This window comes from Gekko japonicus, unplaced genomic scaffold, assembly GCF_001447785.1.
Source record: "Gekko japonicus isolate JY-2015 unplaced genomic scaffold, Gekko_japonicus_V1.1 scaffold2130, whole genome shotgun sequence".
NCBI lineage: Eukaryota > Metazoa > Chordata > Lepidosauria > Squamata > Gekkonidae > Gekko > Gekko japonicus.
Genome location: NW_015169238.1, coordinates 272,649 through 298,570, shown reverse-complemented (window position 1 = coordinate 298,570; position 25,922 = coordinate 272,649). Strand labels below are relative to the sequence as shown.

Here is a 25,922-nt window from a genome sequence, read left to right as displayed (position 1 = left end):
TTGTGGAATTCCTGGTGGAATCCCTAAAGGAAACCTTGCGTGCCATGGTATGGATTTTTAAAATCCATATTGTGTCTATATCTCCAAAGTACAGCCATTTAACACTTCATTTTCTTTTCATGAAGAAAGTGCACTTGGGTACAAAGCAACTTAAGAAATATACCAATTTGACATTTGGGGCTTTTTTTTTTTTTAAACCCCAGTCTTTATAATGTTGAGTACAAAAATACTCTGTAGGTATTATTATTTTTTTTAAGTAAACTATTGGTCCAGGAAACCAGGAGAGGTAAAGTTTCTCCTGACAATCTGCTTTCCCTTCCTGATAATCTGGAGAACATTTAGGTTACCAGAAAGAGACATGCTTGTGGGACGGAAAAGTGCTGTAAGATATAATGAAAACAGGGTTGCACTTACCTTTAACTGCTGTTCATCGAGTAGTCTTCTGTGCAGGCCCACATGGGACCGCACAAGTGCAGGCCAGCCAACGGAGAGGAATTAGCAAGCTTCTCAAAGAATTTTCTAGACTCCCTTGAGTGCTGGCTCCCCCTCCCACTACTACAGAGGACAACAACTACAGAGGACAACAAGCCTTATGCTGAGCTCCTGATTCGAATGGCTAAGGCTCTCAAGCTGGAATATTTAGCCACTTAGCCACAAAGGCCGCGTTCAGACTGGCAGTTTGGCCCGACAGCCAAACGTTTCAGGAGCATTTCACTAGCGGATTAAAGGGGCGGGTTCACACAGGCACAGCTGTCCGGCGTCCCCCAGCCGTACTCAAGCCGTCTTGTACCGCTTCCCTCCCAAGTTTTAAAAGTACCTGGTGGAAGTGGTAGCAAACCGTGTGGAGAGCGGGTTGATTCCGGTTCCCTGATATGTGAACACAAGCGCTGTAAGGCAGGAACAACCCGCAGTCATTAATAATAGGCGCTGGCTATTTCCGCGGCAGGCACCCATGCGCATAGGCAAATGTAGCGGAGTGCAGAAACAGCCGCTAACAGTTCGCCAGGGGCGGGCCAACAGTGCGAACACTCCCTTGCGCTTCCTCCACGGTATCCTCCTGCTTCATTTGCTGCAGTGTGAATGGGAATACCACGACCAAGCCGTTCCAGGTCTTCTTTGACGCGACTCCCTAGTTCCTTGACTTCCTACCTGAGGACAAGTGTCCTTTAGCCATGGCCTTGGTTACTGAGGGGAAGGCATTGGGTAAACAACAATTAAATGCTTCCCGCCATAATGCAGACTGTCATGGTAGAGCAATGGCATCTGCCCTTGTCCTGAGACGCCACTCTTGGCTCAGGGCTTCCACTTTACCCCCTGACATGAGGGCAAAATTGGAGGATCTCCCCTTTGAGGGCTATGAGTTATTTAGCAACCAGACCGATGATGTTCTGGAGAAATTGAGGAAGTACAAGTTACAGGCCAAGACATTGGGCATCTCTGCTTCTACTTCCCAACAACCATCTAAACAAAGGTATTGGCCCAAAACGGGTAATCGAATTGGTTTTTCCAGGTTCCCCCATTACCAGGGTTATAGGCCCGCTTACCAGCAGTATCCTCAAATGCCCACTGCGGTGCGGCAACCCTACCATCAGCAGCCACAGCCACACTGGCAGAATAGGGCTAGACAAAAGAACTTCGGTTCTTATCTTGGGGATCAACATTTTGCCCCCTGACTAGCAGGCAGACCACTATTTCGGGACAGGTTGTCCTATTTTTATGATGCCTGGTGTATGATTACACAGAGTTCATGGGTGTTATCATTAATAAAAAATTGTTATTGTTTAGAATTTTGTTCTTTACCGCCCTGTCACCTGCCTTACCCTATAGAGTCTGTTGGTTCCCAGTTTTTATCGAAGGAACTGTCTTCCCTAATCGAGAAGGGGCGGTTTCAGACATTACTGGAAGGAGTTCACCTTGGGGTTTCTACTCCAGGTATTTTGCCATTGATTAAAAAAGGGGGAGGTAAGAGACCAATATTGGATCTGCGGGACCTGAATGAATTTCTGATAGTCCCTAAGTTCCGCATGCTTTCCTTGCAGGAAATGTTACCCTTGTTGGATAGGGAAGACTGGTTTGATATAATAGACTTAAGGAATGCATATTTCCATATCGCGATCCATCCTAGTTCTAGGAAGTATCTGTGGTTCACTTACATGGGTAACCTATTGGAATACGTGGTCTTGCCTTTTGGTCTCGCCTCAGCCCCAAGGGTTTTCACAAAGATACTCTCGGTGGTGATCTCCCACCTTCTACTTAAGGGCTGTATTGTTTATCCATATCTGGATGATTGGCTCTTTGTGGCCAACTCTCCAGGACTGTTGTTGGAACAATTGCAGTATGCATGTAATCTGTTGGATTTGTTGGGTCTTTTGATCAATCTGGAGAAATCTATATTGACCCCTACAAAGACTTTAGTATTGGGGTGGTCTTAGACTCATCCCGAGGCTGGGCTTTCCTCCCTAGATACAGGGCGGTCCGCTTACAGAGTCTAGTAAACTGACTGTCCCACACGAGGTCTGTCTCTGTCAGGTACCTACAAACACTGCTGGGTCATATGGCATCCACTACCGCTGTCACCCCTCATGCTAGGCTGCATATGCGCCCTGCAAAATTGGTTTATTAGACTCTATTCTCCTGCACAACAGTCCCCCTGGTCCAAACTGAAAGTCCCATGGACAGTGGTCCATTCTCTTTCTTGGTGGTCCTCAACTACCCAACTGGTTAAGGAAATGTCACTTGGCACACAACCTCATTCCATTCAGGTATTTACAGATGCGTTCCTATTGGGGTGAGATGTCCATTGTGGGGCAACTACCGCGCAAGGATCTTGGACGCAGTGGGAAACCTCATCACATATCAACCCTTTAGAGCTCAGGGCCATAAAGCATGCTCTCCATTCTTTTGCAGACCTTCTTCACAGTCATTGAGTTTTATTGACTACGGACAACACCACAGCGATGCATTATATAAACAAACGGAGGCACTGGCTCCATGAGGCTCTGTACAGAGGCTACCTGCATTTGGGAGTTTGCCATAGCTCACAACATGTGAAGCCACGACAATGAACATTAGAAATTATTAATTTTAGATGGTTCATTTAGAATGTAGGAAAATTGATAAACTTTCTAGTATCTTATGCTCAAAATTTAATTTTTGTTTTAAATTGGGGGGAAAACACATAGCTTTATAAATGAATAGTACTGGTTTGAGTAATTCAGTATGCAAAAAGGATGGGGTGAACCTACTCAAAACAAATATTCTGCCTCATTTGAAAGTATTTTCAGACTCCATATCTTTGGGTACACAATAACCTCTGTCAATACAAACATTTGTTTTTATGAGAATTCCTATATTATTTGTCTTAGGATATGAATATACAAGAGGTGTATGTAAGTTGTTTCACAAATTCACTTGAAGATTTGCTACAGCAGCTTCACAAATACTATTCCAAATATTCTAGCTCCTTGGTGTTTCTCACTTACTTGCTCAGAATCCATATTCTAATCCACGTAGAAGACAAGCAGACTTTAGAAATCACCTTTTGGTTGGCATATGGAGTCCCCACTTTATTCCTGCCCATTCCTTACACTTGCCCATCTGGCTCACTTCCTACTCCTGAAGAAATAAGATTCTGACCATTTTTGCTACCTTCTTCCCACCTCTTTATGTTGAGTGGAAGTCCTTTATTTATTCCCACAGTGTAGACTCCCTCATGCTACTTTGCCAGTGCATATCAACTGCGACCTTGAGACACCATCCCCTCCTGGGATGAGGATGTTATTCAGCCCCAGGCATCTTCAGAGAGAAGAATGACAGTTCTTTGAAAAGGGAAAAAAACAAACCAACCCACAACACATGGAAAAGCTGACATACTGAAGAGCACTTTGCTTTGAAGAGATAAAGCAGACAGTAGCAACTTGTGCTGGCCTAAAATATACCTGAAGAGTATTTACTGTGACTTTTTCATTGAGCAGAACTGCAGGAAATCAATTTTTGTGCATGGGTCTCATCAGTCAGTTTTAACGCTGTTTGCATACTGCAATGTTGACTGCATGACTGCTTAGATTATTGCAATGCTTTACTAGATGATCATCCACCTTTTCCATCTGGATTCTGGTCTGAATGTAATTCTTGCCTGCAGCTATGGTATCTCTGCTATTCATCTCTTTTGATTAGCTCCCAGTGTTAGTAAAACTCTATTGTAAAGCTGTCATTAAAAAGTTCTAAATCTTGCACCCCTTTAGAGGAGAGGGGTCATTTCATGTTATGTTCCTGTTCAGTCTCCTCACTTCTCTTAATTGCTGCCATAGTGTATTCTACAATCATAGTTATAAATGGGGTTATGACTCTGTGACAGAAAGCCCCAAGTTCAGTTCAGGGCATCTCCAGTAAGAAGGATCTCAGGCCTGGTTCACACATGCAGAAGAACGAGGTGGCGATGAAGTGGTATGAGTGCTGAGGTTCTAGAATGGATTGTATCCACTTCAGACTACAAGCAGGGGGTTCCAGCTTGGAATGTTTCTTCACATAAAAACACTATGTAAACAAAAAACCAGATACAGGTTCCACCCCCTATTTTTGCTTGTTGTGGTATAGCTAGTTTGGTGTAGTGGTTAAGACCTGTGGACTCGAATCTGGAGAACTGGTGTTGATTCCCCACTCCTCCACATGAAACCAACTGGGTGACCTTGGGTCAGTCAGTTCTCTCAGAGTGCTCTCAGCCCCACCAACCTCACAGGGTGTATGTTGTGGAGAAAGGGAAGGAGATTGTAAGCTGCTCTGAGACTCCAAGTGAAGGGGTATAAATCCAACTCTGCTTCTTTTTCCATTTGCAGGGAGTTTTACTACAGGATCAGGTTGTCCACTGATATTGAGCATGTGGGCATTTTTGGCTTCTGAGAACAGATAGCAAGCACCACCAACTTGACAAGATAAGGAGGCAGCCAGTCACAAAATGGCTGCCTTGGAGGCTGGAGTCAGTCACAAAACATTGGGAAATTCCAAGCCAAGAAGTCTCCTATAGAAACAAGAATTTCCAAAGTGGTGCTCTTTGCAGACACAACGTTGGTGCCTCCTGAGCTCTTCAGAAACAACTGCTGCTCCAACACTGTGGAGGGAAGCTAAGACTGGCTCTTTGCTTTGGAGAAGAAAGAAGTGGGTGCCAGGAAACACAACACTGGGCACCATGGTGCCCATGGGTGCTACATTGGGGAATAATGCCATTGGGAAACATCCCAAATGTGATTATTCACCTGCAGTGGTGCAGTCCACTCTACCGCTTCAGGTCTTTGTGAACTAAGGCTGAGGTGGAAGGAATTGGGGAAAGATGTCTCTCTGCTTAGGACCTAAGGAGAGTTGCTTCTAGTCAGACAGGAAAATGGCAAACTAGACAGACCAATGATCTGACTCAGCAAGATTATCCTGATGTGCTTAACTTTAAGAAGCACTGAAGGACAGATCCCATTTTTATGATCGTAGAAAAGAGGTTTATCCATGACAACAGGATTTTAGTAGTGACCTGCAGTTGCCCAGGACAGCTTCACAATACTTTTTTATAACATGGAGATTAATGTCCATCAGAAAAGATAATCTGTAAAAACAGCCCAGTGGGCTACAGCTAACCAACAAGAAAGCCATTAAATGTTACTTTGCGCCGTCAATATTGCATTTATTCCTGCAAACAAAATTAACTACTTCAAATGGACAGAAATGCAGTTTTAAAGAAACAGAATTATAAAACAATTTATTTCCGAGAACAGATGAGTTTTTGCATGATTACATTCTTTAAAAACTTGACATCTACTTGTACAGAGATTTAACTGAATATTTATATCCACAGTTAAATTTTTAATAACTTAATTGCCATGCTAGTTGGCTAGTTAAGTAAGCTGGGAGACAAAATTCTGAAAACCACCTACTTGAAAGTCCCATTAAATCAATGGGGGAGGTTTCAGGATTGTAGTCTTTCTTCTAAAAAAAAAGAAAGAAAGAAATAGGGGGGGAAACCTGCTTTCCCACCAGGCATGCTACTAAAACTTGTGGAGAAGTGACTATGACATACTGAAGACACTGAAACCTATTCTAAGACAGAAGGATGCCATCAACATGAGACAGGAACATCATGACAGACCCTGGCAGGAAAAGAAATCAGGATGAAAAGGAGAACCTTCTTGCATTGTCCCCCCCCTTAAAAAAAGTCTGTTTCATACATTCCATGAGGGATTAGGCAGAGATGTCAAGAGAGCTACAGGGGATCTCCTGAGGGCTTCTAAAAGTAGTCAGAGGGGGTAACTTGGACAGGGGGTCACAGTGCCACAAGTAGCTATTTCCACTGAACCTTTATTGTAAACACTGTTTACCCTGGCAGAGGAACTGGGAGTTTGGAGAGAGAGAGATGCAACAAGAAAAATGGTCGGGGGGGGGGAGTTAAACTCCCCCTTTCTCCAGCTCTGTAGCCTCAATCTGACCCCCCACCCCAATTCTTTTAAGAAACCATGAGAGATCATGGATTTCCAGGCATTTCATAAAATTTAGCTTTTAAACAGTGAAAGAAGAATGAAGTCACTCCCAATGCTTTGTTTGTAAAAAGGCTATATGAAACAGAAGAGACCTGATTTCTCCTTTTGCTTTCAACTTTGCCACCCATACCCCCCTTCCCAACCCCCAATTCCCTTTAATCCAAATACCAGCATTGCATAAAACACATCAGTACTGATTTACACATTAGTCACTATCACAGACCAAGATGCCCTCTGAGGATTGGCACAGGCGAGCTTCTCTGCTTTTTCGTATCCCAGCCTCTACTTAGATGGTCTGATGTTGTCTGATGCTCCACATTGTAACAGGGAGAGGGTGGGAGGGCTAAAGCCTTACCTGAAGCTACACCCTACCAATTCTCTGAGTTACCCTTCCTGCAATCAGATCAGTAACCAGGTTTCTGCTTTGATTTCTTTTTTCTCTGTTTTATAAGAAATAAACTTTCATCCCTGGTGGGAGTACTGACTGTGTAGTTCTGTTTTTTCTTTTTTTTCCGTTTTTTTGCTGCCTCCAAGGAAGCTTTGGTGATTTCTGGTTTGTCCCCATTTGCAGAAAGGTCACAATGTGCACTGTTTTTTTTGTGCCACTTCAGAGCTTTCATGTGACCTCCTCTAGGAAAGTTCTCCTCTGTGTTGTAGTTGCTTTGGACATCTTTCTTGTGCTTCCTTCCTTTGACTTTGTCTGCCTGGTACTTCTTCTTGAGCTTTCTGTGATGCTTGTTGTGTTCCTTTAACAGTTTCACCTTTTTCCTATGGGTATACACTTTCTGGTCATCATCTATGTGTGGTCTCTTCAATGCCAAGGGAAGAAGGCCAGCTTCCTGAAGTTCTGTAAAATCAAACGTTGGGTGATACTCAGAAGATCATAGTTAGAGCATAACAATCTGGCAGCATATACAAGTCGGAATTTTGTTAAACAAAGCTGCACTCAGTGAGCTTGCTAATCTCCCATTGTGGGACTGCACAGAAGCAACAATGATGAAATCAGGGTTGTACTTGCCTGTAACTGTTGTTCATCGAGTGGTATTCTGTGCAGGCACACATTGGGACTGTGAGTGCGCAGGCCAGCTGTGGAAAAAAATTCCAAAGCTTTCTAGTAGGGTAGGAGCTCCCTCCTCCTTCTGGAGCTTTCCTGCCAAAATGATCACATCACTAGGAGGAGTGGAGTGGCATTACTCCCTCAGTTCTCTCCATGCTATTGCCATAGACTAAGACACTAAGTTTCCAGAGAGTTCACAGCGGGGCAGGAGGGAAGGATGAGTGCCTTCACAGAATACCACTTGATGAACAACAGTTACAGGTAAGTGCAACCCTGTTTTCATCACTATGGCTTCTGTGCAGCCCCACATTGGGAGATTAGCAAGCTCACTGAGTGAAGAAGGTGGGTGTGAAGCTCTCAAAGGAAGAGATGATGGAGGACCGCTTTCCCACCAGATGTTTAGCTCCCAGGCCTATCTTATAAAAGAATCTGGACACGCACGACCCAATCAGTTAAACAAGTATAAAGCCAACAGGCGTGATCGTCTGACCCACAATCAAACAGTCATAAGACTTATAAAGAATGCTGTTTATGTATTGCAATCTAAAGCACTACAACATGATACACAACTCAATAGAAAATCCTTGAACCAACGTACATAATCACATAATCAACGTCGTCTCCGGATTACATAACTTTTCAAAAAATGGATCTTCTTCAGGAGATATTATAGTGGTGCCAAAGCTCTCAGTTTCATAAATATTAGACAACAAGTCTTAAGAATATTAAATTCAGATCGGACGCTGATCTCAATTAGCATTCAAGCTCAAAATATTGTTTCTACTGGATCTTGTTGTCTAACATTTATGACATTATTACGTTATGTAATCCGGAGACGACGTTGATTATGTGATTATGAAAGAGCAGGCAGCACTGTTGTGTGAACCCCTAAGCAGTTAAGGCACAGAGAATGGCCATTTAACAGAACCATTTTAAAGCAACAGTTGGCCCAATCCTGAGTAGGCCCCTTTTGAGCCATAATGACACAATCAGAAATTGAGAAACATTTCTTCTTTAAATGTAGTTTATTCTTCACTAGAATGAGTACTGATGACTTTTGACAGAAATAGGTCTCCTCAGTCTCAAAGAATGAGGTGAGGAAAAAACAGAGACAAGGAGTGGAAATCCTCTCTTTGCGGCAGCAAAAAGAGAACTTGGGGAATAGCGCCCTTCCTCCTGGTCATGTGATAGTTTTGGCAGCAAAGCGCCAGAGGGAGGAGGGCCGCTTCGAGGGTACTAGAAAGCTTTGGAAATCTATGGCTGGCCTGCGCACTAGAACTGCATCGAAGCCATGACGATGAAATGTGTTTACTGCTTCTGTTAACATGCAACCTGGTTAAGCAACAATAAAAGCATGAAATGTATATCATACCTTGCACTTTTTTCTTCGCTTTTTGAAGGCTCCTCTTGATATCATATTCATTATCATAGTAATAGATGAAGGGGAAAGTAGGGAACGTCCCTCCAAACATCCGCCTCTCTGAGCATTCCTGTAGATTGTATTTTTAGTGTTAGTTCTTTGACAGCTCCTACTTTGGATTCAATAACTCAAAATCTAACGACATCAAAGGAAGCAAACAAAGTAATTTGGTAAAGCAACCAGTTTTGCCAGCCTGTAGTAACAAGATGGTTTGTTAACCAATACTAACAAGATATCTGTGTGGCAAATGAAGATCCCTGGTCTGCAAGAGGAATGTATTTCTGTGCTTCATTTTTAATATCCTCAAAAGTAATCTAGCTGCATGCACAGGAAGATATAAGGGATTAGTGAAGTTCATTCTTAGTTATGCATTTATTCACAATCTTACGAAGATTATTTTCTCAGTGCCACATATGCTAAAGTCCAATCCATCTCCCTTCTATGATCTTAAATGAAGTGCTTATGGACACCAAGAGACCTTTTATTGCTTGATAATGTGATTTTTCTATCCATAGGCTATTGTCCAGTAACATAAGAGAAGCCATGCTGGATTAGGCCAGTGGCTCATCCAGTCCAACACTCTGCATCACACAGTGGCCAAAATCCAAGTGCCATCAGGAGGTACACCCGCAGGGCCAGAGGAAGGGAGACGTGGCCAGAGGGCTGGGGTGTGTGTGTAAATGTGGAAGCGGCCCTGTCCACGGGTAGACTTGTGAGGTAAGTGGGCAGGATGCCACGACCAGTGTAATCCACAAAGAAAGTATACTGAATTAGACCCTTGGTCTATCAAGGTCAGCACTGTTGATTCAGACTGGCAGCAGCTCTCCAACTCTCCTATATATTGGTACAGGAGGAAGGCAGATCATTTGGTGGTTACACTACATGCAGAATGTCCCCATTTCAACCTTTGGCATATTGAGCTACAAAACAATCTTAGGTAGTAGATCTGGGAAATACTAGCAAACTGCAGACAGTAAGAATACTGGGGTAGGTGGACCAAAAGTCTGATTTGATTCAAAGTTGCACTGGATGTTGAAAGAGTCTTTACACAGAGTTGCCTTTGGTACTATGCAGTAGCATCCATACTCAAATACAAACTTTGGTAAGGAAGGGGTTATCACTTTAACCCTATTGCTTTTGGGGGGGAAATTGGCAAGTCATAAAGTCTCCCTCCTTCTTGAGTGGTTTTGTCAAGATACTTTTCCGTTGTTGAAATTTGCTGGAAGAAAGGAAATCTCCATTTCCCTCTAACCCTTCTCCTCCAGAGAGGCACACCATAAGCTTGTTGACTTGTCCCACTTCTAGACAGGATAAAAGAGGGCAATTTTATATGAGTAACATGAGTAAGCATATTTATTTATTTACTGACATAACTTATACCCTGCCTTTCTCCCAAAGGGGACCTAAATCAGCTTATATCTTTATCCATCCCTCCATTTTGTCCTCACAAGAACTCTGTGAGGTAGGTTAGGCTGAGAGGATGTGACTGAACCAAGGTCACTCAGCAAGCTTTTATGGCAAAGTAAGGATTCAAACCTACGTCCCCCCGATCCTAGTCAGACACTTTTTCCTTTTCACTACACCACACGAGCAGTAATAATCCAGAATGCTCTGTGGTTTCTGACCCAGCATTATTTCCATATGCATACATAGAAAGAGTGTAAGATTAAGTGATCTCAATCAAGTCAATTTGACAAAATGATTTAAAGTGGGCTTGTTCTCATGTCGCTTTTCAATCTGGGGAAATCTTGTGCCTCGGTCAATCTTTTTCCTGTGTTTTCCTCCCTATAGTAATGGGGGAGGGGAATCTTACTCCCTGAGCTCATCCTCCAGGGTACACCAAAGAAGGGAACAGGAAATAAGACACTGGGTGCAATTCACAAAGCGTGGCTGCTCAGTGATTTCCTATACAAGCCCCCCTGAAAAGAAACAGAAGTTGCATATTTCTAGGTCGTCTGAAGTACAATGACAAATCTTTTCCTCTTACCCTGAACCAGAATTAAAGCTCAGAATTCCACTACTGCCTGATGACTCAGCTGTACAGGGAGAGCACATGCAGAATGCAAGATACACCTTTTACTAGAAACAATAATTTTAGAACATTTTGAAATTCCTGTCAGAGGAAGAGAATTATTTTGAAACAGTTGTTTCTAACAGGCAAAATTGTGAATGGATTTTTTTCTACCAGTTTCAACCAAGTGGTTTCAAGAGCCCACCAGAATATTTTCAGACAAGACTATGTGAAGAAGCACAGTTAATCTTTGATGGCTGTGGAACACACTCCCCCAAGGTCTTCTCAGAGATGCTGCATAAAGTCTAGAGTGTATGCTGCAGACAGATGGCCTTTTTTTTTGTTAATATGTTGACAGTAAAGCCCTAGTGGGTGAAAAACACACAAGCCTCTAAAAACAGGTGCTTCTGCTTCCTCTTTTGAACATCACTGCATTGAATCATCATCTCAATAGTGTATGACATGCACTTTCCCAGACCTCTCTCTTTCAAGTAAGCTGCCACTACTGCCACACACTTTGTACTGTTAAATACTCCAGGGATGGTTCTTAGCACCACAGGTAATTCACCCAGGACTGAAAGCTCAGCCTGCTACTAACCCACCTGAGAAACATTTGGACTGATTGACAGCTTGGAATACAAATGCAAAGCACATCTACCGATCCTCTCTTTTTTGTCTTACAACTTGCAGCAGTGAGCGTGAAGTCTAAATACTGAAATGAGCTCTTCAGAATTTGGGTAACAGAATGGCTCCTGCAATTTAGGTTCTTGGCATTTTCAAGGGTATCTTTGGAACCTGACCCCCCCCCCCCCGAACCTTTCAACATCTGGGTCTTTGCCTTACTCCTTTTAATCTTCAAGCTGCTTTCTGCTTCTCTTTATCCCACAGACCACAATTTTTGAAAAGGGTCCTTCTTCAGCCCAAAAGACACATTATATGTAACATGTGATCACCACAGGGACTTCCAGCCATATGGCAGTTGTAAGTTCCCCACAGGAACCCAATTCTGAAGTGCCCCACAGGCCTGATTTGGATTGGAGGGAGGTGCACATGTACTGGATACTTGCCTATAAGGCTGGGGTAAATAATGCCTCAGGACCTTCTGGGGTGGGAAAATGGCATGAGGGAGTAGGCTAAAGCCCCTCCTTCCCCTTCAGCACAGTCCTGATCCAAATGAAGCCCTGTGATGCTTCAGAATTGAGCTCCCATGGAAACTTCGCAGCTGGCCTTTTGCTGAAAGCCTCCATGGCGATCATGTGTTACACATGATGCATACTTTGGGCCTTGGGCTTCTTGCTGCAAATGCTTTCTGTGTTCTACTCCAGCTGAAGAACTGTAACTCCAATATAGCATTTCCAGATCTCCCTGTCTCCCTTCACATCAAGTACAGTTCTTGAGAGTTTTGTCAATGACCAGATCACAAACTTCAGCCTTCTGAGTTGTTCAGGAATCAGCTGTGAAGGCTGTTTCTCAGTGCAGTGACTACCACATCAGCCATCTTCCTTCTTGATGGCCAGGGAAGAATTTGGATCCAATGCAGCTCTTGTTTTGTTCCGATTGCAGTTGTTCCGATTGCTGAGCGACTGAAAACAATTGCACCAACTGCCAAGTAATGCTTCTCCTAAAATGCACTGTACCACCACAGGTGACAGAATCCCACCATCTGTTGGTTCCATGTGATGGTCTTGTACAGCTTCCATTGATTTCAGTGAGGAATGTACAACACAAGGTTCCCACTGAATTGCATGTTCCTGAATTTTAAGTCTCTTAAAAGCCTCTGTGTACAATAGCTTGCCAGGAATGCTGAATGTTTCTTACTCAAATTCCCTCCTCAATTTATTGAGGTGTACATTTAATGATTAGCACACATATTATGTGCCTACAAACACTGATCTATATTTGTTACTAGGAATTAGGCCCATTGTAGCAATGAAGTCAACGGGTGCTAGCCTGACCACCCAGCCGCAAACCCCCATCTCCCCCCCCCGGCCGCTCGAGTCCTTGGCGGGCCAAGCCGGCCAGCCACCCCCCCCTGGCTGATCATGGGCCCGGTGAGCCAAGGCGTGTGGCCCCGTCTCTCTCCGCACTGCACACTGGAGGCCCGGGTGGGCCGAGGTGGCTGGGCTCACCCTCTCCCCACCCGTTCAAGGTGCCGGCGGGCCAAGGTGGGTGACCTCATACCTCCCCCCACCGCCTGTGTGAGGGGGTGGCGGGGCAAGTCAGCCAGCCTTGTCCCTCCCCCCTGCCCATTTGAGGCACTGGCGGGGCAAGCCGGCCAGGCTCGCCCCCCCTGCCCATTTAAGGCCGGCCGGCCACTAGGTCCTGGTCCTCTGCACTGGTCATCGATGGGGGGGGGGGAGCAGATGCAGAAGCACTGCAGAGACAGGTGAGGCGCTGGGGAAGTGTGGCGCTGCTTCGGGCCGGAGGGAGACAGAAGGTGTGTTCAGCAGAGCTGGGGCGGGCAGGCAGAAAGCACTGCAGGGGAGGGGGTGGCCTTGGTCACTGGCAGGCGGGTGTCATGCTGGCGGTCTCAGCCACATTGGGGACAGCAGAGAGAGGAAGCGGGATCTTAAGGGCGGTCAGCAGTTTCGGGGGAGGGCAGGCAGCTTTCTCAAGGGTCCTCGGAGGCACAGCTGGCTCGCCTAGTAGCTGTGAAACTGAGCCAGGAGCACGAGCAGGAGGACTGAACACTTTCTCCGCCCCGTGTGGGGCTGAGCCAGAGGCTGTCAGCCGGCCTGTCATAGCGTGGTTGGAGTTGCGGAGCTGTGGGAAAGTAAAGGGCTGGACGGGGTGTGAGCTTCTCACGTGGTGGCTTTCCAAGAGGCGCCTTTTGAGGCTGTTGGCAAGCGGAGTGAGGGGGAGAGAAGGTCAGTCCAGCCAGCCCCGTGGAGAGTCCCATCTGCCCCCTCCATTGGCTCTGAGCACACTGAGGCAAGACGGCGCCAGCTGCCTCTGTGGGCAAGTGGGCGGGACTGCAGCCACTGGTACAGTGTCTGAGTGACAGGCCAGAGAGCGAAAGGCTGTGGTGGTGTGTGACATGTTGAGGCAAACTCAAATATAATGAGAGATTGTAGGAAAGAGACTGCTGAAATTATAGTTTGATGTAAGGAGCTCTTGCCAGATCTCAAAGAAGTCAGTGAAATTTTAATGTGCTTTATCACTTTACTAGATTCTTTTCATAACTTACAACCTGTGGCATAGTTGAAAGAAGTGCAAACCCAAAAAGCAAGAGAATACATGTGGCATAGGTATTCTAAGAAAGCCAAATTGTGTAATTGCTGAAGTTGGGACATAATTGATTTTGTAGTGTTTCTAAATATGATTCCATGCTTACACGTGGTCAGCATGAACCAAATCTACGTATTTAAAATAGGCTGGCTGATTACACTGCAGAAAAATTAGATAATTCACTTAGAATGCAACAAGCAATGGGCTGGAAAAGAAACTTTTACCCTGTGTTGTAATAAATGTTCTCTTGTTTCAAAATGTGCACAGTTGCACAATGCACCTTTTTATCTAAAGCCATGTTATTTGCTGAACACTTGCTACCTCCCTCAGTTGCTTGGTTTTGTTTTTGCTTTACTGGTGAGGGCTGGCTGGTGCTCTCTACAGTGATAGTGATCAAAGTTTCACACCAACTCTGTCTGATCCATCCAAGACTCCTAGGTCAAGCCCTTCCCCACCTGTCTCTTTCCTCCCTTCAAAGTAAATAATCATTTCTCTCACTGTACTCTCCTATATAAATCATTCAAACAGCACATCTAACTGAGCCTGAATGAATCCATACTGAGAAGTAACTTTGTCTCCAGTCTTGTTTGCAACTTTTAACCTCAGAAACTGGCTGTAATACAGATCAAGGAAATCAGACACCCAAAATGTCTCAGGAGAGGGCCAGAAGAACCCTGCCAAAGGCGGCCATGTACATTCAGCCTCTCTTGAATCACATAGTAGTGTGCCAGGCCTTTAGCCAGATTTTTTTGTTAATATTGAATAATGAAGCGGTTTTACAGTTTTATCTTTAAAAAACACTTTGTAAGCTGACTTGAAGAGGTTCTCTGGAGAAGTGGCACAGACTTTTTCTAAACAAACAAAAACTAGCAAACAACCATTTTCAGAACCTACTTACATAGCCATAATGGCCTTGCTGTGAACAGTTGTAACAGTACACTGGAGCAGAGTGTTCAGAAAAAGAACTGGTCTTCCTGAGTGGTCCTGGTCTGGTCTGCAATGGGAAAAATGGTGACAATTAAGATGAAGAAGCTTCCAAATAGAAGAAACTATTTGTATAATCAGTATAATCAGAGCTGTCATGTCAACTTTGAGTATATTAGCTTTACCCAATGTATTAACTGGTAATATTGCATAAATTTGCATGTAAGCAAAAGTTCTCAAGGAAAAGCATACTTCCTTTGATTTGATGTACATTTGTTGTGGCAGGATCACCTTACAAAAGGCATTCCCTGCTGTGTATGACAGAAGAAATACCTCTCTCATGTTTTCTTAGGTCCCTGTATTAATAAACTTTTACACTCCCCTTCCAAATCTTCAATGGACCTAGAGGGACTGAACTCTGCTTAGGATGGGCTGCACTCAGTTGCTCACTTGCTTGAAATAGGACTGATTGAACAAAGTGCACAGGAATAGCCTGCACATGTTGCAGCATTAACAGCACAATCCTATGCATGTTTATTCACAGCAAGCCCTGTTGTGTTCAATGGGGCTTACTTCAGGAAAGCATGCATTGGGTCGCAGCCTGAGAACCATGAAAAAGAACATGCTGTATGCTGATATTAGAGCAAATCTCCCTTATATATAAAAGCCGAATGGTGGTGGCACTTCTCTAGAACATTCCACACACTCCGGAATTGGTTGGCGCCCTGGTGTGTCACTCAGAATCTGTCCCTATCCACTGGCGGCATTGCTTGAGTCTCGCCTCCAACATTCTAAACAGTTTGCTGTTCCTCTCCCCCCCATAGCCAGTCAGAACACAGAGGTTATTTGCATATGCAGCCTCATTGGCCTTTGCCTCGGAACACAGAGGTCGTTTGCATATGCAACTTGATTGGCTTTTGCCTCTAACATTCTAAATAGTTTGCTGTTCTGAGGTAAAATGTGTCCAATCTCCAGGTGAGGGCTGGAGATCACTCAGACTTACAACCAGTGTTCCCTTCTAAGCTGAGTTTGTGTGAGCTAGCTCACAGTTTTTTAGCCTCTGGCTCACACATTTTTGTCTCAGCTCAGGAAGGAGGGCTCCAGAGAAAACCAATTTATGCAGTAGCCAAATCGCTCGCTCACAACTTTAATGCTAGTAGCTCACAAAGTAGAATTTTTGCTCACAAGACTCCACAGCTCAGAAGGAACATTGCTTACAACTGCTTTCCAGATGGCAGAGATCAGTTCCCCTGGAGAAAATGGTGGGCTCTGTATCCTTATATGCTGCTGAGATGGCCCCTGTATGACAGCCAATGTGACATAGCAGTCAGGGCTTCAGAGCACGGGAGAGGCTGCGATGTGTGGGGGATGGAAAGCTGAATAGTGAGGGGGAAATAAAGGTAGGTTGATGATTGGCTGGGAAGGAGATAGGTTTGCCAACTCCAGGTGGGAAATTCCTGGAGATGTGAGGGATGGAGCCTGGAGATGGTGAGGTTTCAGGAGGCGTGGGACCTTGGACAGGTACAAAGCCATAGACTCCACCCTCCAAACCAACCATTCCCTTCTGGGGAACCATCATTGCCAATCTCCAGGTGAGGGCTGGAGTTCACTCAAAATTACAACTGTTCTTTAAGTAGCAGAGATCAGTTCCTCTGGAGAAAATGGTGGACTCAGTGTCATTATACCCTGCTGAGGTTGCCACAGCAAATTGACACTGAGTGTCCAAGGCCAGGGCACCCACCCAGAGCCTCTTTCTAGAGGCCGTTGTATTTATTTCCACAACGAGCCTTTTTCCTAGTTAAAGATAAACCACAAATCCAGTTGGGAAAAGAGTATAGATCTATTCTACTATTTTGCTTAAAAGCTTCCAGTACAAGGACTTAACCTTCAGATTCTCCTCCACCACCCCCTAAAGGGTAGTTGGCCTAATGGATGGTCACCCTAGTGTAACAGGAGCTCCTGCACACTGAAGCCCTCCATCAAGAATAGCAACAATATGGGAAGGGTGCTCTGAGACCAGGTATGACTGAAGTTTTCCACACTTTCTTGTTCTGATAACACAAATAAAACCAGTGAATAGTGTCTGTGTTCCAAAGAAGGCTGGGGCTGACTTTATGTAAGAAAAATACAGATTTCCACTAGCTCCATTCAGTGAAACAGGCAGAGTCTCTTCAAATTAACAGGCATTAGTTCCATTTATTTTGGAACAAGACTTTATATACTATGAACAAATACACTGCATTTAACATAAGAACATAAGAGACGCCAATGTTGGATCAGGCCAAAGGCCCATCCAGTCCAACACTCTGTATCACACAGTGGCCAGAAATACCAGTGCCATCAGGAGGTCCACCAGTGGGGCCAGGACATTAGAAGCCCTCCCACTGCTGACCCACCAAGCACCAAGAAGACAGAGCATCACTTGCCCCAGAACCCCTATCTATACCTTGTGGCTAATAGCCACTGATGGACCTCTGCTCTATATGCTTATCTAATTCCCTTTTGAAGTCGTCCATGCTTGTAGCCGCCACCACTTCCTGTGGCAGTGAATTCCATGTGTTAATCACTCTTTGGGTGAAGAAGCACTTCCTTTTATCCGTTCTAACCCGTCCGCTCAGCAATTTCATGGAGTGCCCACGAGTTCTTGTATTGTGAGAAAGGGAGAAAAGTACCTCTTTCTCTACCTACTCTATTCCATGCATAATCTTATAAACCTCAATCATGTCACCCCTCAGTTGTCATTTCTCCAAGCTAAAGAGCCCTAAGCGCTTTAACCTTTCCTCATTTATACAAAGTCAAATAGAAACTTGGGTTGTACAGCAGTGGCACCTTTGGAATTTGACATAGGATGGTAGGCACTGCCACAAAATGTCAGGAAGTGAGATTATTAAAGAGTTATTATTATGATTATAACCCAATGGTAACTCTTTTAACATTTCTGGTAGGATGCCTTTTTTTAAAAAAATGTCGTTTTAAAATATTTTCTTGCATACACACAGCTTACCTTCATTCCCACAGTAAAGATTCTTGGGCTGTAGTGGCAGCTGCTACAGAAGCAACTTAAAAAAAAAAATCTGCACAGACAATCATATCCCCAAAGGTCAATCAGAAGTCCTGTTGAGCAAAAGCCCCACCTGGCCCCACCCACTTTCTAAAAACACTTGACGGGCACCATGGTGCACACAGGAACCACATTAGGGCCTCTGTTGTAAAGGACAGAAATATAAAAATACGTACTGGGAAGAGTGGAAACTTCACATTTTAGTTACACTTCAGACTGCAGATATGTAGCATTTAACAATCAGGTAGATACAGTTCTGTGGATCTTTATCTTTTTTACAGGAATAATATTTCTGCACTAAGTGTACATAGAAAAATCTGAACTGTTGACACCTGATAAATTCAGTCCTGATTATTTTCCCTCTGGTGGCTGGTTGCCTCCCAAATCAACCTGTTAGAGCAGACAGTATTTGACTACAGAGTTCACTGGCTGGATTTAGTAAAACACTCCTTTCTCAGACATGAAGGCTGTTAGTACTAGTTATTTTAAATATACATATACTTTAAAATTATGTATATGGACATACATAATGGTATAAAAATTAGAATGCTGGGCTAGGAGTTAGGAGATCTAAGTTTGAATATCCTCCATGACATGATGACCCTCACTGGGCAACCTTGGGCTAGTTATTCTCTCTCCATCCAATCCACCTCACAGGGATGTTCTGAGGATAGAATGGGATGCAGGGACCATGTATGCTGCCGTGAGTTCCTTGGAGACAGGGTGAGGGAAGAAATCTAAGAAATAAGGCAAACACCAGGAAGGTAAACAGAAACATGACTTTGATTCCCTCTGTCCCTTGCTACACTTCTATGGGACAGGCTGAGGTTCAGTAATAAATATCTTTAAGTGCAGAAGGCCCCAGGTTCAAACAATGGCATCTCCAGCTAAAGGATTTCACGGATCCGATCTTGGAAAGAACTCTCTGCTTGAGAGCCAGGAGAATTGCTGCCAGTATGAGCAGTAGACAGTACAAGTGGGGGACCTGCAAGGACTTGCAAGGGGCATCTCATTTACCCCTTTCACCACTAGATCCTCTTTCCCTTTCCTGAAAGCCCCTGTAGCCTCTCCCCTTTTCCTGCTTCTGTCTCTCCTTTCTACCCAGCAGTCAATCTATCTTTATCTGCTCCCGTCTTCAGCTTTTCTTCCTTTCCTCGTCCTGACAGCCTCTCCAAAGGAAGACTATGGCCCAGGTGTGCAGTGCCAGCTGAGCTGGAACCATTTCCTTTCTCCTGCATCCCCTCTTCAAACTATTTATCCCTTCCCTCATATCCTCAACTTTCCTTTGCCCTCACACTTCACGTTTCCCTGCTTCTTTCTCTCCTTCACACCCACCCACCAAACTACCTTTTTTCTGCCATCCATCTTATTTATTTACTTTATTTATATCTTGCCTTTCTCCACAATGGGGACCTAATGCAGTTTATATAATTCTTTTTACCTTCACAACAACCCTATGAGGATGGTTAGGCTGAGAAAGTGTAACTGGCCCAAGGTCACCCAGTGAGTTTCCAAAGCAGAATAAGGATTCCAGGTCCCAGTCTGAAACTCTGACTAATACATCACACTGGCTTACATGTGTTGGCTGTTGTTGAACAGTAGCAAGCAGGCAGACCTGGGTGAGTCATGCAATTTGGATGGCATCAAGTTACCTAGCGATTGCTGCCAGGCCTGGCCCCAATGTGTCCTCCCTCAAAGTTTGTTAAAGCTATTGTTTGGTTTTATTTGTTAAACTCCCCCCCCCAAGTATTTTTTGTTAAGATTTCAGATTTTCCACAAACCTGAGATTTTTCAGGTGTCTCTCCTCTTTTTCACTCTTTGTCAAAAGATCCATCTTGTCCATACACCACTCCAGTCTCTGGATTTAAGTATCCTCAAATGGGGCAAAACTTAACTATTAGAACATACAAGTGGGAGTCAGCAAGGACTTGTGGGAGGCAGGTCACTTCCCCCTCTCCCACTATTTCCTCTTTCCTTTTCCTGAAAGCCCCCGTAGTCCCTCCACTTTTCCTGCTTCTCTCTCTCTAGGGCCTGGTGGGGGCTGCAGCTCTCGTCAAATCACAACAGATCTCCCAACTAGTGAGATCACTTCCCCTTAGGGTTGCCAGATCTAAGTTGAGAAACCTGGAGATTTGGGGGTGAAGTCTTGGGAGGACAGGGACCTCAGTGAGGTACAATGTCATAGAGACCACCCTCCAAAGCAGCCATTCTCCAGGGGAACTTATCTCTGTAATCTGGAAAGCAGTTGTATTTCCAGGTGATCTCCAGCCCCCACCTGGAGGTTGGCAACCCTAGTTCCCCTGGAGGAAATGGATGCTTTGGACATTCGCGTCTATGGCATTATACTCCTCTGAGGTCCCTCCTGCCTCAAATCCAACCCTCCCCAGGCTCCCCCCCCAAATTTCTAGGAATGTCTTAACCTCTTTCTCCCTCTTAGCATTTCACATATCCTCTCCCTGTTTCCTTCTCTCCTTCTCAGCCATTCACCAACTATCTGCCTCCCATCTTCAACTATGTTTATTCTTTATTTACTTCATTTATACCCCACCTTTCTCCACAGTGGGGAACAAAGCAGCTTACATTATACTCTTTTCCTTCTTTTTATCAACACAACAACCCTGTGAGGTAGGTTAGGCTGACATTATATGACTGCTCCAAAATCACCCAGTTGACTTCCACAGCAAGATGAGGATCTGAACCTGGATCTCGCAGACTCCAATCTGAAGTTCTTACTGTTTCACCACACTGGTTTTCATAAGGTGGCTGCTGTTGAACAGTAGCAAGCAGTCAGGCCTACTTGAATCATAGAAGTCAGATGGAATCAAGTCATCCAAAGGTTGCTGCCAGGCCTAGGCTTGCCAACCTCCAGGTGGGACCTAGAGATCACAGAGAATCACAACTGAACTCCAGATATCTGTCCTCCTGAAGAAAATGGCTGCTTTGACTCTGTGGCACTGTATCATGCTGAGGCCTCTCCTCTCCCCTCCCCAAACCCAACACTCCCCAGACCTCATCACAAAATCTCCAGGAATTCCTCAATTTGGAGCTGGCAACTGTAGCCAGGCCTGGCCCCAAAATAGAAGACGAGGAAGAAGAGTTGGATTTATATCCTGCCCTTCACTCGGAGTCTTAGAGCGGCTTACAATCACCTTTCCTTCCTCTCCCCACAATAGACACCTTGTGAGGCAGGTGGGGCTGAGAGAGCTCTTCAAGAACTGCTACTGAGAGAACAGCTCTGCATGAACTATGACTGACTCAAGGTCACCCAGCTGTCTTCATGTGGAGAAGTGGGAAATCAAACCTGGTCCTCCAGATTACAGTCCGCCACTCTTAACCACTACGCCAAACTGGCCCTTACCCCCACCCCCTGCCTTTTACTGACAGAGCCAAGCTTGGAATGCTGTGGTTGCCTAGCAACAGCCATTGAGGAAATTCATTGCTTAAAGCTACAGACACGCCTTTTATCATTTTTTAATTTTTTAAAGCTACCCAGTGTATTTATTTATTTATTTAGATTTCACATTTTTCTGCAAGCATAGGGCCCTTTCTAGGTTTGTAGAAAGATTTGTCTCGCTTGTTTCACAGCTGCAGTCACCAAATTTAAGTATCCAAAGATATCTGGACTTTGCTATTAGAATATAAGATAATTGAAGTGGATGGACCAATGGATGAACTTGGTATATGGTAGGTTGAATTACAGACAGGACACTTTACAAGGTGGTGCATTTTCCCTATTGGATACAAAAGTACACAGATGTGTGGGCTAGTTGACTCCACTTGTGCAAGAGAGGGGTCATTTGCTAAATTCCAACTAATTATTGCAGCCCCCTACATAGCATATTATTCAGAAGGGATTCCTAGCCCACAGCAGTGGCTGCACAGGAAAAGCAGGAGGCTGTCGGGAGAAGGGTAAAGCAGAGAAGTTCTACATTTATGAATACCTTCCATTTATAGGAGTTTGAATCCAGCCAGAGCTTCTCAATTGTATTGATAAACAGATGCCTCATAGTTTGATCAGCTGAAAACACCTCTGACTAACATTATCCTACTCTCAAAACTATAGGAAGAGTGGCAAGAAAAAGATTTCATTTAGGGCATAATTATACATAAGCACTCGGAATCAGAAACAACTGGAGCCTGCTTTTGTGTTTTACAAATCTCGCAAAAATCCTTAAGGAGATTTTGGATGTATGAGGAATGTGTGTTCTTTGACATTGGAAACTATTTGCAAGGCACTTTCCTTTTGTTTATGTAGTTAAAAAGGTCAGATTTAAAGAGACAAATTAAATTGAATATCTACTATTCAGATTAACTATGCATATCTCCCTACAGCTGTCCAAAAGGCAAAATGGAGGGGGGGGGGAGAGACTCAGTGTGTCAAGCTCACTATATTCTCATTATTTCAGGTTTTAAAAGCATTTAAGGTTTGTGATCCAATTGGTACAAAATGAAGTATTCATGATAGTAGCTCCTCTGTGTTATGGGATTTTTTGTTACAAACATTTAAATAATCTATATTTTGTAGGGCGATATCTTGAAGATTACTTCACTATCAATATATAGAAGTAATAACCCGGTAGATAGCATTACCTATGAAAGGTCCATCCCATCTGCTATTCTTGCTGAAAGCTTTTCATGCACCAGTACACTCAGTAAATATCAGAAGATAAAGCATAAGCCTACCACGCCACGGATTTACTCCTAATGTCTCCTCAAAGTGCAGCCCCGATGCAACGATTACAAATGATTTTCTTCTAATGTCATTTTACATAACCCTTTTTTCTGCATGAGTAGTTAGTGTGGAATGAGTGAATGAATGAATGAATGCCATTAAAACAGTTAATCATTATCTGGGACACTGGCCTTCCTCCCTCCTCTACCAGGAATCTCCATGACAAAGGCCAAGAGATCAAACTGCCAGAGCTGCCTCCCCGGCCTATTTCTGACAGTAATTTTTTATGCAAATGGCGCCGCTGGGCAGCTCCCTCGGTGACCTTGAGGTGCCCTTATCTTAAACTGACTTTGATCCAATGAGGTCTTGCTTTTATGAAGCTCATTACTTCTTAAGATATGCATTGGACTTAAAATTTCACTAATTAAAAGGAATGGTCTGTTCACATTTCCCCCCCTGGTTCTGTCTATCTTTTGACGACACATGCTGACAAGGAAAAACACGCTTATTTTCCTCCCCTCCCAAATATGAGTTGGAAAAAATATTATTTGACAATGTTTTCTTTCAAAACGTAAATTAGATTTGGCATGCTGCTGCTATATAGGATTCCGTGTAGTCTCCCATCCAGGTTCCTGACCAAATCTATATCAGCTTAGCTTCCAGTGATCCAGCACTATTCAAAGGGACGACACTATTTGTTTCTTTTTTTAAAATGCAAGGCTCCTACACTACACCATGTAATGTAACATGAACAGTAACACATTAAACAGAATCTAAAATGCTGCTTTTAGGGTTTCCATCAGTCCCTAAAGATCACACACTTCTGAGAGATGAGTGAGCCTTCTGGTTTTCTTTCCACTTTAGAACACTACCCTTCTATGCCACATTCCAACGTGCTTTGGAAATCTAAACACTGAGATCAGATTAGTGAGGGGAGATGCTATTGGGGAGGGGGGAGTCAAATAGCCTACAGGACAGACAAAGTTAGTAACATAGTCCTCTGGATTGTGGCTGCATGCCGTGCAAAACATACATTCAACATACCATGTAAATAAAACATTGAGTGAAAAGCTCAGAATTTGATACCAGAAAATGCTTTTGTGTTACTTTATTGTTTAAAATTGTTATTAATTGTAAAATAAATTATATGAGTCCCTGAGAAAGCTTCATCACAAGTCAAGTCTCATATGATCCATCAAACAAATCCCTAATGACATAATATTGACAGCAGTATAAAATATGAAAAGTTGCCATTGCTTACTAATACCCTCAGATCTGCTGAATCTGAGGTCACTGTCTTGTGACATTAATCAGTTTACACCAGCTATCTCTCTGTCTAGTTAAGGCTGTTTCATATGTAGACCAAACCATATTACAATAACTCCAAATCCTGACAAACTCTGGTATTTTCTGCAGCATAATTTTAACTATGGGCTAGTGCTCATTTGGGATATGCATCTAACCTGTACTTTACAGAATAATCCTGAAATCTGTTTAGCAGTATGAACACATGGGAAACTATCTTCTTCAAGAGGAAGAAATTCCCCCAACTTGCTGTAAATATATAGGGATATCTAACAAGTGGAATACAGTGATAGTCACTTGCATACAGAGCTTATCAGAAGTTCCTTTAAATTATTTGATTAATGAATTTAAAATATTTATTAGCAACACTTCCACCTTATGGAACTCAAGGTGGCTCACAATATAAATAAAATAACAATCATAATTCTGCTTGGCCCCTTTCTCCCTTGCCGAAGCCTCCTTGTTTCAGTGCCATAGTTTACAGCTTTTATTCTTTTTTCTGCAAGATGGCAACCTGGGAAATAGTACAAACTAATCAGATGACCCCTAAAAGCTCCATCAAGAGAAAAGACAAGTGAGACTTAACCACAACATCATACTCTTGGTGTCAATGGCACAGCAGTTTACTGCAGGACAAAGGAAGCTCCTCCTACAGCTGCAAGCAAATGAAATTCTTCCAAGAGAAAGTGGTGCTCCTCTTGCCTTCCCAGGGCTGATACAACCCAGCCCAAGCATTAATGTGAAAAATGCTATCATTAACCATCTGATGAAAACACTATCATCAACTGCCCCCCCCAAGACAATGAGAAGAGGGAAGACAAGAAAAGATACCCAAAGTAGTCCCTAAAAAAAACAGGTTGCTTACCAGTAACTGGTGATCTTCGAGTGGTCATCTGTGCATTCACACCAATGGGATCTAGTGCGCCTGCGCTGGATCTGCCGGTGCCTAGCAAGCTCTCTTGAAAGGATTTTCGTGCCTGGCCCAACTGAGCATGCTCAGGAGCCCCAGTGAGCATGCCCAGAAGGGCAGGCACGGACATTCCGCCAGTTCCTACCAACCACCGCGTAACAATCTCCTAACAAAGCAGGTAGAAGAAGACAGCAGCGGGGCAGGAGGGCGGGTGGTGTGAATTCACAGATGACCACTCGAAGATCACCAGTTACTGGTAAGCAACCTGTTTATCTTCTTCGTGGTCTCTGTGCTTCACATCAATGGGAGATTAGCAAGCAGTAGCCTACCTGGAGGCGGGTGCTGTCAGGTGTTTACTGCTTAGCCGATGATAAAACCTGACGTCCCAGACTGTCACTGGTCGACTGGCGGACGTCAAAGGCGTAGTGCCTGATGAAGGTATTAGGCGTGGCCCAGGTTGCGGCTCTGCAAATGTCTTGCAGCTGTACTCCCTTCAGGAACGCAGTGGATGTAGCGACAGCCCTGGTCGAATGAGCCCGTACCGGGCCTGGCAACGGCTGTTTCGCCAGCAGGTAACACAGTTCTATCAGACCTTTGATCCACTTGGATAGACGTTGGGCAGTGATTGGGGTGCCCACACGGGGTGCAGCGTATGAGACAAACAGCTTAGAGGTTTGCCTGGTGGAGCGTTTCCTACTCAGGTAGAAGAGGAGGGCCCGCTTCACGTCTAGGGTGTGCATAAGTCTGTCTTCCTGTGATTTCGGGTCAGGATAAAAATCAGGGAGGAAGACTTCAGACTGCAGATGGAATTCAGAG

General features: G+C 44.1%; 1 protein-coding gene across 2 annotated transcripts in view; it reads right to left on the bottom strand.

Moving 5' to 3' along the window:
* Positions 1-5,809: 5,809 nt before the first annotated feature.
* The window catches only part of ZCCHC7 (zinc finger, CCHC domain containing 7), a 227,055-nt gene continuing 206,942 nt past the window's right edge, over positions 5,810-25,922 (bottom strand). For both annotated transcript variants that reach the window (XM_015416453.1, XM_015416454.1), the window contains exons 7-9: positions 15,133-15,228; positions 8,948-9,065; positions 5,810-7,365 (exon numbers count right to left, since the gene is read on the bottom strand). In XM_015416453.1, coding sequence (XP_015271939.1) covers positions 6,923-7,365; positions 8,948-9,065; positions 15,133-15,228 — 657 coding nt within the window. In that variant the 3' untranslated portion in view covers positions 5,810-6,922. The remainder of the gene's footprint in view (positions 7,366-8,947; positions 9,066-15,132; positions 15,229-25,922) is intronic.